Genomic DNA, 17,832 nt, shown 5'->3' with positions numbered 1-17,832 from the left:
TCCTAATTATTTTCCAAATAATCCCACTTTTCGCAACATTCCCAAATTTCCAGGAAGCTCCCCTTGAAATGAATGGGACATTTTTCCAAGTTGCACAATTCCCACATTTTTCAAGCTATTGAAAGAATTCCAACATCAACACATTCCACTCATCCTGGACATTCTAACTAACACTTTCACAACTTACAAACCAAATTCCGCTTTTCCTGGAAATTCTAACTCTTCAACAGTCAAACTATTCCAACGTTCAAACTATTCTTACATTCATTCTGTCAACATTTCACTTCAACTTCAGCATTGGAGCATTCACACATCATCTTGTTATTATTGAATTGTTTGATTATTATTTATTTATTTGTATTTGTTTTTCTTCCGTAACCTCACCTCTTGCCTTTCTTCCTCTGTCCTCCCATAAGGGTCAGCGAACATGAATGTCACTCTGCAGCCTGAGGGCAAACAGCTCAATATTTTGGTATGCTACTGACATGAACATTTGCTAAATGTGTCGTATTGATGCAGGGTTACCACAGCCTAGTCCTGAAAAGTTTACCATAGCTTTAATAATGATAACATACCATATTTTCTGGACTATGTATTAGCCGCACCCACTCAATTTTAGGGAAATAAGTTGCAGATATTTGCGTCACAAAATGAATTATTTGCACAGAAAGATTCTGTAAATGTTTATTTACATACCTTGACTGTTTTCAAACATAAAAGTAACATGGTAGTAAAACGGCTGATCAAACAAAACAGAAGTCATGGTCATGGACCCACTATCTGCGGAAGCTAGCTCTCCAATCAGCTAATCAGACTCCATAACTCCACGCTGACGTTTTGCTGAATTTACTGAGGGATTTGTAAAACTGAAACAATACAAAAAGAATGTCCATGCCAGTTAATAATACTAACACAGACACTCGTAAATGTGTTAGCATATTGGCTAATGCTAACAACGCTAGCTTGATTACATTACGATAGCACGTACAAACCTCCTCAGTGGCCTAGTGGTTAGAGTGTCCGCCCTGAGATGGGTAGGTTGTGAGTCATACCAAAGACTATAAAAATGGGAGCCATTACCTCCCTGCTTGGCACTCAGCATCAAGGCTTGGAATTGGGGGTTAAATCTCCAAAAATGATTCCCGGGCGCGGCCACCGCTGCTGCTCACTGTTCCCCTCACCTCCCAGGGGGTGAACAAGGGGATGGGTCAAATGCAGAGGACAAATGTCACCACACCTAGTTTGTGTGTGACTATCATTGCTACTTTAACTTGAACTTAACTTAACAAATATGCATGAAAGCACTCCTACAGACGTCACACATGGGACGCTTTAGTAAGGAAGAATAGTTTTAGTTATATTGTAAAACTTACAAACGATGCTTGGACTGAACAGCACTTCTACTTCCGGTTGAAAGCACTGAATGGAAGGACACTGCAGCGCCTGCAGTGAGCAAACTCCACCAAAAGGTGGCGCCATAGCACAAACAATAAAACACATTTTCAGTGTATTTTCTTGGTGTTTTTTTTAACTATTGTATTTTAGGCGTGAACCACAGATAGCCAACAAGTTCCTATATTTAGTAGTACCAATAACAATGATGGACACAACTAGTTAGCCATCAATGACCGTGTGACCGTTAAGGGCGTCCGGCACCATACCTTTCCGTGGAGAATTGCTTGAAAATGTATGATGATTTGAAATAACATCTGACGCAGCGTACACAACGTGTTTACCTTTGCGTGTGTGTTTTTGTTACAGCTCCTGGTTAATGCAGAAAAAAAGCATCGTGCACATTCTATTTGAATCCAAGTGTTGCCTTGACAGCACACCACTCATCACCATTGGCTGGCCTCTGCCTGCCTGCCTTTGACAGCACACCACTCATCACCATTGGCTGGCCTCTGCAGACCAATCAGCTGAGCTCGGCAGGAAGTCACGTGCCTTCTCTGGGGTTGTAGGGCTTCTTTCACCCCACCACGTGCCACGGTAGGGGGCGGGACCAAAACAAACCGCCTGATTGGCTCTGCGCTTGTCACCAGCTTGCGGACTGCTTCTCTTAAAGGGCCAGGCACCGTGTTGTTATTCCGACCTTCCCTCAAAGGACAACCAAATCCGCCAAACTGCCCATGCGTACGTCAGCCTGCGTCTTTTAATCGATAAATACAACTAAAAACAAACTGTCAACAGCATTTTTGTTCAGCGTTGTGTTGATCTACACTCCATTTTTTTTTTTTTTTTTTTTTTTTTTTTTTAAATTTGCATTTTAGTGTCAAAGGCGACCCCCTGATAGATTTATTCTAGAACGTCACTTCTGATTTCCCGCGCAGGCTAACATTTCAGCGCGCTGATCATGAAGTGTTTGCAAAACATCGCTGCCTGGCCCGCCCCATGGGGGCGTGGTATGCGCCATGTGGGCGTGGTCTCGAGGCGGGAGCAGGAAAAAAACAAGCTCCCGCCACACACGTCATACATCCGCGAGCCGCCGCACGGACTAGAGTTACTACTCCGCGTCTCGCTCGGCCTGGGAAGCAGTACGCGCCAACAATTTAAAATACCACCCATCACAACGGAACAGGCTTTTTCTGGCGGTGAGTTTTATTATTTTTTATTTTTTGTAAAACGCTTGTTGGTGTTGCTAGGGAAGAATGGCGGATGTATAGCGCCTCCACGGGTGTCAACAAATAGTCCGCAGGGCATGCCGGGGCAAAGGCGTGTTGGTCGGCGAGTAAATAAATAAGTGTTTATTTTGTGTTCAAGTAGCGACTTTTATTCGTGGTTTAGTCGGGAAAAATGTCCCCGCATAAACTGTAATAGCCGTTTGTTTTGACGTCAAAAGTTCGCCCGCTATTAGACAAACTTGACACAATGAGCATACCAATGTAATATTTTGGCTAGCGCAACAACTTCTCATTTTAATGCGCTTACATTTGATAAAAAAATGCGACTATATATAACTATGTACATAAATATAGCTTATAATCCGATATATCGGGTTATAAGACGACACAACACGGTCCCGGACGGGACTCGAACTCGCGTCCTCCTGACTGAAGTCAACTAAGGTAAACATGGCCGTCACATGAAAGAGTGTCAAGTGAAGGCCCGGGGCCACATGCGGCCCGTTAAGCTTTCCAATCTGGCTCGCCGGACATTCCCAAAATATATTTTTTTAGATCCTTAAGACGGAAAGTGTACACATTATGACGTGCAGCGATGTTTTCTAATGGCCGTAAGTCTTGAACTATACTAAGTATGTCTGTGCTTTTAAATGATGCACTACGTAATGTAAGTCACACCAAGCAGTGTGGGTGTGGTGTGTTTCCACAGCCTGAAATGTGGGTGTCAGGGACAGACGCGGAAGGACATTTCTACAACAAAGTTCTAAAGCTTAGTGATCAGATATATCAGATTGTAGGTGGGGTTTTTTTACCCTTCACGTTCATATTTCACTTTGTTGCATTTTAGTTGATTGTAAAATATGTGTATGGAGAGGAGGTGTGTTGTTCATATGTTGTCAATATTCAGTGTAGGGCTGCAACTAGCGATTAATGTGATCATCGATTAATCTGTCGATTATAGCTTCGATTAATAATCGGATAAAAGAGACAAACTACATTTCTATCCTTTCCAGTATTTTATTGGAAAAAAACAGCATACTAGCGCCATGTTCTTTCAACTTGCCAAATAAAACAAGGAAAATGTTACAAAAATGCAGACTTTTGACACCCGTGCTATACATAATAAAAAAATAAATGTGATAAATCTATGGATAAAAAGCAGACCCTGGCGACGCATGCACGTTTATCATAACTCTCTGTCTCTGCCCCTCCCTCACCAATGCTGCTGCACGCACAATTTGTTTTGTTTTTAACCCCTTCTTAACCCTGAACGTACATTGAAAAAACCATAACTCAAAATGCCGGACATTTGAGGCATTTAAGAAACACCGCCCGGACAGCTCCGCAAAAGAGGACATGTACGGTGAAAAGAGGACGTATGGTCAGTCTATCCTAGCCCGGTCACCGGACATGTCCTCTTTTGCTAGCATGCTAGCAGCTAACGGGCTACGATAGACTGACCATCCATCCTCTTTTCACCGGACATGTCCTCTTTTGCTAGCATGCTAGCAGCTAACGGGCTACGATAGACTGACCATCCGTCCTCTTTTCACCGGACATGTCCTCTTTTGCTAGCATGCTAGCAGCTAACGGGCTACGATGGACTGACCATCCGTCCTCTTTTCACCGGACATGTCCTCTTTTGCTAGCATGCTAGCAGCTAACGGACTACGATAGTCCTCTTTTCACCTGACATGTCCTCTTTTGCTAGCAGCTAACAGACTACGATAGACTGACCATCCGTCCTCTTTTCACCGGACATGTCCTCTTTTGCTAGCATGCTATCAGCTAACGGACTACGATAGACTGACCATTCGTCCTCTTTTCACCGGACATGTCCTCTTTTGCTAGCAAGCTAGCAGCTAACGGACTACGATAGTCCTCTTTTCACCGGACATGTCCTCTTTTGCTAGCATGCTAGCAGCTAACGGGCTACGATAGACTGACCATACGTCCTCTTTTCACCGGACATGTCCTCTTTTGCTAGCATGCTAGCAGCTAACGGACTACGATAGACTGACCATCCGTCCTCTTTTCACCGGACATGTCCTCTTTTGCTAGCAAGCTAGCAGCTAACGGGCTACGATAGACTGACCATACGTCCTCTTTTCACCGGACATGTCCTCTTTTGCTAGCAAGCTAGCAGCTAACGGGCTACGATAGACTGACCATACGTCCTCTTTTCACCGGACATGTCCTCTTTTGCTAGCGTGCTAGCAGCTGACGGGCTAGGATAGACTGACCATCCGTCCTCTTTTCACCGGACATGTCCTCTTTTGCTAGCATGCTAGCAGCTAACGGGCTACGATGGACTGACCATCCGTCCTCTTTTCACCGGACATGTCCTCTTTTGCTAGCATGCTAGCAGCTAACGGACTACGATAGTCCTCTTTTCACCTGACATGTCCTCTTTTGCTAGCAGCTAACAGACTACGATAGACTGACCATCCGTCCTCTTTTCACCGGACATGTCCTCTTTTGCTAGCATGCTATCAGCTAACGGACTACGATAGACTGACCATTCGTCCTCTTTTCACCGGACATGTCCTCTTTTGCTAGCAAGCTAGCAGCTAACGGACTACGATAGTCCTCTTTTCACCGGACATGTCCTCTTTTGCTAGCATGCTAGCAGCTAACGGGCTACGATAGACTGACCATACGTCCTCTTTTCACCGGACATGTCCTCTTTTGCTAGCATGCTAGCAGCTAACGGACTACGATAGACTGACCATCCGTCCTCTTTTCACCGGACATGTCCTCTTTTGCTAGCAAGCTAGCAGCTAACGGGCTACGATAGACTGACCATACGTCCTCTTTTCACCGGACATGTCCTCTTTTGCTAGCGTGCTAGCAGCTGACGGGCTAGGATAGACTGACCATACGTCCTCTTTTCACTGGACATGTCCTCTTGTGCGGAGCTGTCAGGGCGGAGTTTCTTAAATGCCTCAAATGTCCGGCATTTTGAGTATTGTTTACACAACGTGGAGTACGCTACTTAATATGTCCGTGTGGAAACTCGTACGGTACACATCCGCACCGAACCGAAACCCCCGTACCGAAACGGTTCGATACAAATACACGTACCGTTACACCCCTATTATTTTGATTATTGTTTCTCAGCTGTTTGTAAATGTTACAGTTTATAAATAAAGGTTAAAAAAAATAAAAAAATAAGTAGCCTCAGCGCATGCGCATAGCATAGATCCAACGAATCGATGACTAAATTAATCGCCAACTATTTTTATAATCGATTTTAATCGATTTAGTCGATTAGTTGTTGCAGCCCTAATTCAGTGTTTTATCCTTAATAGTTAATATTGTAACATTCTTTATTTTCATGTATATTCTGGGTGTCTCATTCAGTAAAAAAATGTAAAATTCCATTTAAGGCGGTCTGTCATGACGTTTTTAGCATTCAATCAGACATTATTGTGAGGTTTTGTATTAGTGTTCCTAAAAATAGATGTACATTTTTTTATTTCTACATTTGGCTCCCCGAGGCAAAAATAATTGCCCAGGCCTGGTGTATATGCTTCTGAATGATGTCTGAATTGCATTTGCTGATGTTGTTATTGTTTGAAAGTGTCCACGTTCTTCTTATTTGGACGCTGCACCTGCATGGATTGACCGTTGTTGCCATACTTGCCAACCTTGAGACCTTCGAATTCGGGAGATTGGGGGTGGGGGGGATTTGTTCTGTTGTGTTTATGTTGTGTTACGGTGCGGATGTTCTCCCGAAATGTGTTTGTCATTCTTGTTTGGTGTGGGTTCACAGTGTGGCGCATATTTGTAACAGTGTTAAACGTGTTTATACGGCCACCCTCAGTGTAACCTGTATGGCTGTTGACCAAGTATGTCTTGCAGTCACTTGTGTGTGTATGCAGAAGCCGCATACAACATGTGACGCTGTCTGTATGGTGAAAAAGCAGACGCGTCGACAGGTTGTAGAGGACGTAAAAGGCAGTGCCATCATGACACGCCCTTAATATTGTTGGCCGGGTGAAAATCGGGAGAAATTCGGGAGAATGGTTGCTCCGGGAGATTTTCGGGAGGGGCACTGAAATTCGGGAGTGTCCCGGAAAAATCGGGAGGCTTGGCAAGTATGGTTGTTGCTGTGTTAAAAAGGTGGGTGTGTTTGCATGGCATGAGGGGTTGGAGCCAGTGCACAGGTGGAGCAGCAGAGGGAGACAGTCTTTGTGGTGGCTGGCAGGCCTGCCCTACTGCCCTGCTGCCCTGCTGCCCTGCTGCCCTGCTGCCCTGCTGCCCTGCTGCCCTACTGCCCTGCTGCCCTGCTGCCCTGCTGCCCTGCTGCCCTGCTGCCCTGCTGCCCTGCTGCCCTACTGCCCTGCTGCCCTACTGCCCTACTGCCCTAATGCCCTGCTGCCCTGCTGCCCCGGGGCAATCATGGAGCATCTTAGCGTTTATTTACCCTTGACCAGCAGACTGTATCACTGGCATGCTAGTGTGGATGGTGCAAGCATTGTGCTCACTATCATGATATCAGTAGTTGTTTGACCAGCAGACTGTATCACTGGCATGCTAGTGTGGATGGTGCAAGCATTGTGCTCACTATCATGATATCAGTAGTTGTTTGACCAGCAGACTGTATCACTGGCATGCTAGTGTGGATGGTGCAAGCATTGTGCTCACTATCATGATATCAGTAGTTGTTTGACCAGCAGACTGTATCACTGGCATGCTAGTGTGGATGGTGCAAGCATTGTGCTCACTATCATGATATCAGTAGTTGTTTGACCAGCAGACTGTATCACTGGCATGCTAGTGTGGATGGTGCAAGCATTGTGCTCACTATCATGATATCAGTAGTTGTTTGCGTCAAACAGGGCTCCTCCAAACTTTTTTCTCTGAAAATTGAAAACATGCGGGGGCCATTTGGATATTTTCCATTTATTCTATATTTATTGTAACACTTAAAGGCCTACTGAAATGAATTGTTTTTATTTAAACGGGGATAGCAGATCCATTCTATGTGTCATACTTGATCATTTTGCGATATTGCCATATTTTTGCTGAAAGGATTTAGTAGAGAACATTGACGATAAAGTTCGCAACTTTTGGTCGCTGATAAAAAAAAGCCTTGCCTGTACAGGAAGTAGCGTGACGTCACAGGTTGAAAGGCTCCTCACATTTCCCCATTGTTTACACCAGCAGCGAGAGAGATTCGGACCGAGAAAGCAACGATTACCCCATTAATTTGAGCCAGGATGAAAGATTCGTGGATGAGGAACGTGAGAGTGAAGGACTAGAGTGCAGTGCAGGACGCATCTTTTTTCGCTCTGACCGTAACTTAGGTACAAGCTGGCTCATTGGATTCCACACTCTCTCCTTTTTCTATTGTGGATCACGGATTTGTATTTTAAACCACCTGGGATACTATATCCTCTTAAAAATGAGAGTCGAGAACGCGAAATGGACATTCACAGTGACTTTTATCTCCACGACAATACATCGGCGAAACACTTTAGCTACGGAGCTAACGTGATAGCATCGGGCTTAACTGCATATAGAAACAAAATAAATAAACCCCTGACTGGAAGGATAGACAGAAGATCAACAATACTATTAAACCATGGACATGTAACTACACGGTTAATGCTTTCCAGCCTGGCGAAGGTTAACAATGCTGTTGCTAACGACGCCATTGAAGCTAACTTAGCAACGGGACCTCACAGAGCTATGCTAAAAACATTAGCTATCCACCTACGCCAGCCAGCCCTCGTCTGCTCATCAACACCCGTGCTCACCTGCGTTCCAGCAATCGACGGTGCGACGAAGGACTTCACCCGATAGCGCGTCTGCTATCCACCTCAAAGTCCTCCTGTTTGTGTTGCTGCAGCCAGCCGCTAATACACCGATCCCACCTACAACTTTCTTCTTTGCAGTCTCCATTGTTCATTAAACAAATTGCAAAAGATTCACCAACACAGATGTCCAGAATACTGTGGAATTTTGAGAGGAAAACAGAGCTTTTTTGTATTGGATTCAAAGGTGTACCAATACTTCCGTTTAACTAGTGACGTCACTCGCATACGTCATCATACATAGACGTTTTCAACCGGAAGTTTAGCGGGAAATTTAAAATGTCACTTTATAAGTTAACCCGGCCGTATTAGCATGTGTTGCAATGTTAAGATTTCATCATTGATATATAAACTATCAGACTGCGTGGTCGCTAGTAGTGGCTTTCAGTAGGCCTTTAAAGCAGGCGTGTCAAAGTCCTTTTCATTGAGGGCCACATGGCAGCTATGGCTGCCCTCAGAGGGCCGCTTTTAACAGTGTATAATATACAGTATGAATATAAATGTATATATATAAAACATGTCTGTCTTTTTTTACGTACGCTGTACAAAACCAAATCTTTACATTGTACTGTTAAAAACTGGCATTTAGAGTGTCCGCCCTGAGATGGGTAGGTTGTGAGTTCAAACCCCGGCCGAGTCATACCAAAGACTATAAAAATGGGAGCCATTACCTCCCTGCTTGGCACTCAGCATCAAGGGTTAGAATTGGGGGTTAAATCACCAAAAATGATTCCCGGGCGCGGCACCGCTGCTGCCTACTGCTCCCCTCACCTCCCAGGGGGTGAACAAGGGGATGGGTCAAATGCAGAGGACAAATTTCACCACACCTAGTGTGTGTGTGGTGAAATCATTGGAACTTTAACTTAACTTTAACTCAGTTGCCACAATTTTACCGTAATATTTTAACTTTTTTTTAAATTCTTTTACAGCATATAAAATAAAAAAATACATGGAATTAAATTAACTTTAAATTAATTTTACGTAAAAATTCTTGCAAGTTTTTTATACTGTAAAATCTACGGTTGTTGTGTTTTATAGTGTATTATTACTCTATATCAAAAGTGGATTTTACTGTAAAAAATTTCCCACGTACAGTTTGTTGGATTACTTGCTTTGAAATCGTAAGTCCAGCAGATATTTAAGCATTTATCTTTATTTGAACAATAACATTGTTTTGAAATGTATGATGTGATAATATTTGGTTTTATTGTTAGAGATGTTTCAAGTGTAAATATATGTAATTGTGTGCAGTACATTTATTTTTGTAATACATTTATTAAGAAAAGATAAGGTACTTTATTTACTTATTCCCCTTGAGTTTGACACCTGTGTTTAACAAGTGTTAAAAAAAAGTCATATATTAATGCAAACATATTTATAGATAAACTTGAGGTCTATCCGTTGACATAAAGTTAAATATTTTATGCTATTTTTGTCAAAGAAGCACAGTTTTTTTATGGCAAAAACACAAAACATGCAATATTTCCCCCCCGAAAAAATGTTCAAAATGAAATATTTAATGTGTAGTAATTGGAGCCCTGAAGAAGTAAATCAATCATAACAACAGTACTTTTGATTCAATATTATATTTTAAACAATGACGGTTTAAAGAAAAAATCAGATTAAAGGTTTCGGGGATCCAAAAAGGTTTAAAAGTGTTAAAAATAAGTATTTTAATTTCAACGCTTGAATCTCTGTATCTGTATTTAATGTTGTCATTATGGTGGTACTTAATGAATACTTAGGTCTACTACATTACTGTATTTAATGTTGTCATTATGGTGGTACTTAATGAATACTTAGGTCTACTACATTACTGTATTTAATGTTGTCATTATGGTGGTACTTAATGAATACTTAGTACTACTACACTACTGTATTTAATGTTGTCATTATGGTGGTACTTAATGAATACTTAGGTCTACTACATTACTGTATTTAATGTTGTCATTATGGTGGTACTTAATGAATACTTAGGTCTACTACACTACTGTATTTAATGTTGTCATTATGGTGGTACTTAATGAATACTTAGGTCTACTACACTACTGTATTTAATGTTGTCATTATGGTGGTACTTAATGAATACTTATGTCTACTACACTACTGTATTTAATGTTGCCATTATGGTGGTACTTAATGAATACTTAGGTCTACTACACTACTGTATTTAATGTTGTCATTATGGTGGTACTTAATGAATACTTAGGTCTACTACACTACTGTATTTAATGTTGTCATTATGGTGGTACTTAATGAATACTTAGGTCTACTACACTACTGTATTTAATGTTGTCATTATGGTGGTACTTAATGAATACTTAGGTCTACTACACTACTGTATTTAATGTTGTCATTATGGTGGTACTTAATGAATACTTATGTCTACTACACTACTGTATTTAATGTTGCCATTATGGTGGTACTTAATGAATACTTAGGTCTACTACACTACTGTATTTAATGTTGCCATTATGGTGGTACTTAATGAATACTTAGGTCTACTACACTACTGTATTTAATGTTGTCATTATGGTGGTACTTAATGAATACTTAGGTCTACTACACTACTGTATTTAATGTTGTCATGATGGTGGTACTTAATGAATACTTAGGTCTACTACACTACTGTATTTAATGTTGTCATTATGGTGGTACTTAATGAATACTTAGGTCTACTACACTACTGTATTTAATGTTGTCATGATGGTGGTACTTAATGAATACTTAGGTCTACTACACTACTGTATTTAATGTTGTCATGGTGGTACTTAATGAATACTTAGGTCTACTACACTACTGTATTTAATGTTGTCATGGTGGTACTTAATGAATACTTAGGTCTACTACACTACTGTATTTAATGTTGTCATGATGGTGGTACTTAATGAATACTTAGGTCTACTACACTACTGTATTTAATGTTGTCATTATGGTGGTACTTAATGAATACTTAGGTCTACTACACTACTGTATTTAATGTCATGGTGGTACTTAATGAATGCTTAGGTCTACTACACTACTGTATTTAATGTTGTCATTATGGTGGTACTTAATGAATACTTAGGTCTACTACACTACTGTATTTAATGTTGTCATTATGGTGGTACTTAATGAATACTTAGGTCTACTACACTACTGTATTTAATGTTGTCATTATGGTGGTACTTAATGAATACTTAGGTCTACTACACTACTGTATTTAATGTTGTCATTATGGTGGTACTTAATGAATACTTAGGTCTACTACACTACTGTATTTAATGTTGTCATTATGGTGGTACTTAATGCATACTTAGGTCTACTACACTACTGTATTTAATGTTGTCATCATGGTGGTACTTAATGAATACTTAGGTCTACTACACTACTGTATTTAATGTTGTCATTATGGTGGTACTTAATGAATACTTAGGTCTACTACACTACTGTATTTAATGTTGTCATTATGGTGGTACTTAATGAATACTTAGGTCTACTACACTACTGTATTTAATGTTGTCATCATGGTGGTACTTAATGAATACTTAGGTCTACTACACTACTGTATTTAATGTTGTCATCATGGTGGTACTTAATGAATACTTAGGTCTACTACACTACTGTATTTAATGTTGTCATTATGGTGGTACTTGATGAATACTTAGGTCTACTACACTACTGTATTTAATGTTGTCATCATGGTGGTACTTAATGAATACTTAGGTCTACTACACTACTGTATTTAATGTTGTCATCATGGTGGTACTTAATGAAAACTTAATCCACTGGCAGCACTGTGCTCTGTGCCACCTTGATCCACATAGGCCTCACCTTTTCTCCTCCAAACATATTGCTGGGTATTGTGGCCAAACAGATCCATTTTTGTTTCATCTGACAACAGAACTTTCCTCCAGAAGGTCTTATCTTTGTCCATGTGATGTCACATGAAACTACAAGTGAGCTATTTGGCCACAACCATCCATCCATCCATTTTCTACCGCTTATTCCCTTCGGGATTGTGGGGGTCGCTGGAGCCTATCTCAGCTACAATCGGGCGGAAGGTGGGGTACACAATACCCAGCAATATGTTTGGAGGAGAAAAGGTGAGGCCTTTAATCCCAGGAACACCATGCCTACCGTCAAGCATGGTGGTGGTAGTATTCTGCTCTGGGCCTGTTTTGCTGCCAATGGAACTGCTGCTTTAAATGGGACAATGAAAAAGGAGGATTAGCTCCAAATTGTTCTGGACAAGCTAAAATCATCAGCCCGGACGTTGGGTCTTGTTGGGTGTTCCAACAGGACAATGACCCCAAACACACCTCAAAAGTGGTAAAGGAATGGCTAAATCAGGCTAGAATGAAGGTTTTAGAATGGCCTGACTTAAAGGTGTGGACAATGCTGAAGAAACAAGTCCATGTCAACACATTTAGCTGAACTGCAGCAATTTAGTGGTCAAGCAGAAGCTTGTGGATGGCTACCAAAAGTGCCTTATTGCAGGTCAACTTGCCAAGGTACATGTAAGCAAATATTAACATTGCTGTATGTATACTTTTGACCCTCACATTTTCAGTAGACACATAATAAATTCATAAAAGAAGCTAACTTCATGAAGGTGGATATTTTGAAGAAACTAGAATATAAAACATTTTTTCAGTTATTTCACCTTTCTGTGTTAAGTACATAACTCCACATGTGTTCATTCATAGTTTTGATGTGACAATCTACAATGTAAATAGTCATGAAAAGAAAGAAAACACATGGAATGAGAAGGTGTGTCCAAACTTTTGGCATGTACTGTATATATATATATATATATATATATATATATATATATATATATATATATATATATATGTGTGTATGAAAATATATATATAATCAAGGCACTTATTGCTATTTTGGCTATTGTGATGAAGTTTTGGCTGACAATTAAAATGACAATGTGTTCTGACAAAATCTGATGCTCGTGTAGCGTTTTAGCCACACCCACTGGATCCGCCCACTCAGGGCCTTTCCATACATGGCTCCACTTTGGCGGAGCCGCTACAAATGCATGAAGTTGCCTCGTGATTTATCAGCGTTTGTTGTTGACACGGTGAGATGATGTTCTACCTGCTGGAGGACAAAGTTAACAGGATGTTATGTTTCCTTGTTGATGTGGTGACAGATCCACACCACATGTCACCTCTGAAGTTTCCCTCTGTCTGCTTTGTCCCGCAGGGAGTTTAACGCTGAGGCGTGGCATGGATGATGAGGAGGAGGACATGTCACGGCCCATCTCGCAGCTCTGGGGAACGCCTTTCAGGGAGGCCAAATACGAAGAGCGGGCCATGCAGCTCCAATCAAGACTCTCTGCTGTCAGCGTGGCCACGCCCACCTCGCTCAGCCTCAACAACAACAGTATCAACATGCTGGCCTGCAGCCTGCAGCCTCGTGTGACCTTTCATGGTGAGCAGGGTGACATGCTGACATTGTCTCACACACTTTCTTACCTTCTTGTGACCTTTCATGGTGAGCAGGGTGACATGCTGACATTGTCTCACACACTTTCTTACCTTCTTGTGACCTTTCATGGTGAGCAGGATGACATGCTGACATTGTCTCACACACTTTCTTACCTTCTTGTGACCTTTCATGGTGAGCAGGGTGACATGCTGACATTGTCTCACACACTTTCTTACCTTCTTGAGACCTTTCATGGTGAGCAGGGTGACATGCTGACATTGTCTCACACACTTTCTTACCTTCTTGTGACCTTTCATGGTGAGCAGGATGACATGCTGACATTGTCTCACACACTTTCTTACCTTCTTGTGACCTTTCATGGTGAGCAGGGTGACATGCTGACATTGTCTCACACACTTTCTTACCTTCTTGAGACCTTTCATGGTGAGCAGGGTGACATGCTGACATTGTCTCACACACTTTCTTACCTTCTTGAGACCTTTCATGGTGAGCAGGGTGACATGCTGACATTGTCTCACACACTTTCTTACCTTCTTGTGCCCTTTCATGGTGAGCAGGGTGACATGCTGACATTGTCTCACACACTTTCTTACCTTCTTGTGACCTTTCATGGTGAGCAGGGTGACATGCTGACATTGTCTCACACACTTTCTTACCTTCTTGAGACCTTTCATGGTGAGCAGGGTGACATGCTGACATTGTCTCACACACTTTCTTACCTTCTTGAGACCTTTCATGGTGAGCAGGGTGACATACTGACATAGGTCACAAGAAGGTAAGAAAGTGTGTGAGACAATGTCAGCATGTCACCCTGCTCACCATGAAAGGTCACAAGAAGGTAAGAAAGTGTGTGAGACATTCATGGTGAGCAGGGTGACATGCTGACATTGTCTCACACACTTTCTTACCTTCTTGTGACCTTTCATGGTGAGCAGGATGACATACTGACATTGTCTCACACACTTTCTTACCTTCTTGATACCTGAGAAAAATGCCTACCTTTTTAGGACCACCCTTTCTAGATATATAAATATTTGTATTTACAACATTAATATGCAAATATTACAAGAAGGTAAGCTTTTAGTTCATTTTTAATAAATTTTTTTGGAATTTTTTGTTTGTAACCACGTGATTTTACATGACCTGCCACTCATTTTATGTAGTCTGCCTCATTGTTTTATGTGGCCCACCACATCATTTTATGTAGTCTGCCTCATTGTTTTATGTGGCCCACCACATCATTTTATGTAGATGTGGCCCACCACATCATTTTATGTAGTCTGCCTCATTGTTTTATGTGGCCCACCACATCATTTTATGTAGTCTGCCACATTATTTTACATGGCCTGCCACATCATTTATGTAGTCTGCCATATTGTTTACGTGGCCCTCCATATCATGTATGTCTGCTACATCATTTTACGTGGCCTACCACATTATTTTACATGGGCCGCCACGTCATTGATGCAGTCTGCCACATTATTTTACGTGGCCCATAACACCATATTATGTAGTCTGCCAATTTGTTTTATTGACCCGCCACATCATTTTATGCAGTCTGCCACATTGTTTTATGTGGCCCACCACATCATTTTATGTAGTCTGCCACATTGTTTTACGAGGCCTGCCACATCCTGGTTAGAGTGTCCGCCCTGAGATCGGTAGGTTGGAGTTCAAATCCCAGCCGAGTCATACCAAAGACTATAAAAATGGGACCCATAACCTCCGTGCTTGGCACTCAGCATCAAGGGTTGGAGTTGGGGATTAAATCACCAAAATGATTCCCGGGCGCGGCGCCGCTGCTGCTCACTGCTCCCCAAGGGGATGGGTCAAATGCAGAGGACAAATTTCACCACATCTAGTGTGTGTGTGACAATCATTGCTGCTTTAATCTTAATCTTAATCTTTTATGCAGTCTGACACATTATTTTACGTGGCCTGCCACACCATTTATGTGGCCTGTCACATAGTTTTATGCAGTGTACCACATTATTTTACGTGGCCTGCCACACCATTTATGTGGCCTGTCACACCATTTATGTGGCCTGTCACATAGTTTTATGCAGTCTGCCACATTATTTTACGTGGCCTGCCGCACCATTTATGTGGCCTGTCACATAGTTTTATGCAGTCTGCCACATTATTTTACGTGGCCTGCCACACCATTTATGTGGCCTGTCACATAGTTTTATGCAGTCTGCCACATTATTTTATGAGGCCTGCCACACCATTTATGTGGACTGCCACATAGTTTTATGCAGTCTGCCACATTATTTTACGTGGCCCGCCACATAGTTTTATGCAGTCTGCCACATTATTTTATGTGGCCTGCCACACCATTTATGTGGTCTGTCACATAGTTTTATGCAGTCTGCCACATTATTTTATGAGGCCTGCCACACCATTTATGTGGACTGCCACATAGTTTTATGCAGTCTGCCACATTATTTTATGTGGCCCGCCACACCATTTATGTGGACTGCCACATAGTTTTATGCAGTCTGCCACTGTATTTTATGTGGCCTGCCACACCATTTATGTGGCCTGCCACACAGTTTTATGCAGTCTGCCACATTATTTTATGTGGCCTGCCACACCATTTATGTGGACTGCCACATAGTTTTATGCAGTCTGCCACATTATTTTACGTGGCCCGCCACATAGTTTTATGCAGTCTGCCACATTATTTTACGTGGCCTGCCACACCATTTATGTGGTCTGTCACATAGTTTTATGCAGTCTGCCACATTATTTTATGAGGCCTGCCACACCATTTATGTGGACTGCCACATAGTTTTATGCAGTCTGCCACATTATTTTATGTGGCCCGCCACACCATTTATGTGGACTGCCACATAGTTTTATGCAGTCTGCCACTGTATTTTACGTGGCCTGCCACACCATTTATGTGGCCTGCCACACAGTTTTATGCAGTCTGCCACATTATTTTATGTGGCCTGCCACACCATTTATGTGGACTGCCACATAGTTTTATGCAGTCTGCCACATTATTTTATGAGGCCTGCCACACCATTTATGTGGCCTGCCACACAGTTTTATGCAGTCTGCCACATTATTTTATGTGGCCTGCCACAACATTTATGTGGACTGCCACATAGTTTAATGCAGTCTACCACATCATTTTATGTGGCCTGCCACACAGTTTTATGCAGTCTGCCGCATCATTTTATGTGGCCCGCACCATATCATTGATGTTTTATGCAAAAGGAAGGTAATAATAAAGCAATTTCTGATTCCTCCAGTTTTGGCAGCATTTGCATGTATTTGCATACTTGAATATTATTTCTTCACGCAACAAGATCCATCCAAGTGTTGTTTTTAAACCATGTTTAATATCTGCTTGTCACTTTGACTAACAATGTCACAGCAAGGTCATCTGTTAGTAAAACATGTCATCAAAAGTGCCTTTGCAAATTGTGCAACAAGGCTATTGTTTATATTCAAATATATTCTCTGTTACAGGCGGGCGTCAATAAAACAGTACTTAGAAATGAAATGGATGATGAAAATGAATAGAAAAGTAGAAACCAAATCCTGAATCGTTAACGTTGCACAAAGCAGTCAGCACTTTGTCACATACACAACTCCTGTATTGTCACACACATAACTCCTGTATTGTCACACACATAACTCCTGTATTGTCACACACATAACTCCTGTATTGTCACACACATAACTCCTGTATTGTCACACACATAACTCCTGTATTGTCACATACACAACTCCTGTATTGTCACACACATAACTCCTGTATTGTCACACACATAACTCCTGTATTGTCACACACATAACTCCTGTATTGTCACACACATAACTCCTGTATTGTCACACACATAACTCCTGTATTGTCACACACATAACTCCTGTATTGTCACATACACAACTCCTGTATTGTCACACACATAACTCCTGTATTGTCA

The 17,832-nt window shown here is 41.6% G+C and overlaps 1 protein-coding gene across 5 annotated transcripts in view; it reads left to right on the top strand.

Annotated features, from left to right (window-relative positions):
• The first annotated feature begins 2,251 nt into the window (after positions 1-2,251).
• LOC133640527 (uncharacterized) overlaps positions 2,252-17,832 on the top strand; it is a 35,346-nt gene continuing 19,765 nt past the window's right edge. For all 5 annotated transcript variants that reach the window (XR_009824179.1, XR_009824180.1, XR_009824178.1 and 2 more), the window contains exons 1-2: positions 2,252-2,591; positions 13,646-13,873. Coding sequence is in view for 1 of the 5 variants with exons in the window: in XM_062033994.1 (XP_061889978.1) it covers positions 2,354-2,591; positions 13,646-13,873 (466 nt within the window). In the remaining 4 variants the exon portion in view is untranslated. The remainder of the gene's footprint in view (positions 2,592-13,645; positions 13,874-17,832) is intronic.

This window comes from Entelurus aequoreus, linkage group LG23 (genome assembly GCF_033978785.1).
Source record: "Entelurus aequoreus isolate RoL-2023_Sb linkage group LG23, RoL_Eaeq_v1.1, whole genome shotgun sequence".
NCBI classification, from domain to species: domain Eukaryota; kingdom Metazoa; phylum Chordata; class Actinopteri; order Syngnathiformes; family Syngnathidae; genus Entelurus; species Entelurus aequoreus.
Note: the sequence above shows the minus strand (reverse complement) of the source record. Positions and strands in the feature narration are given on the sequence as shown.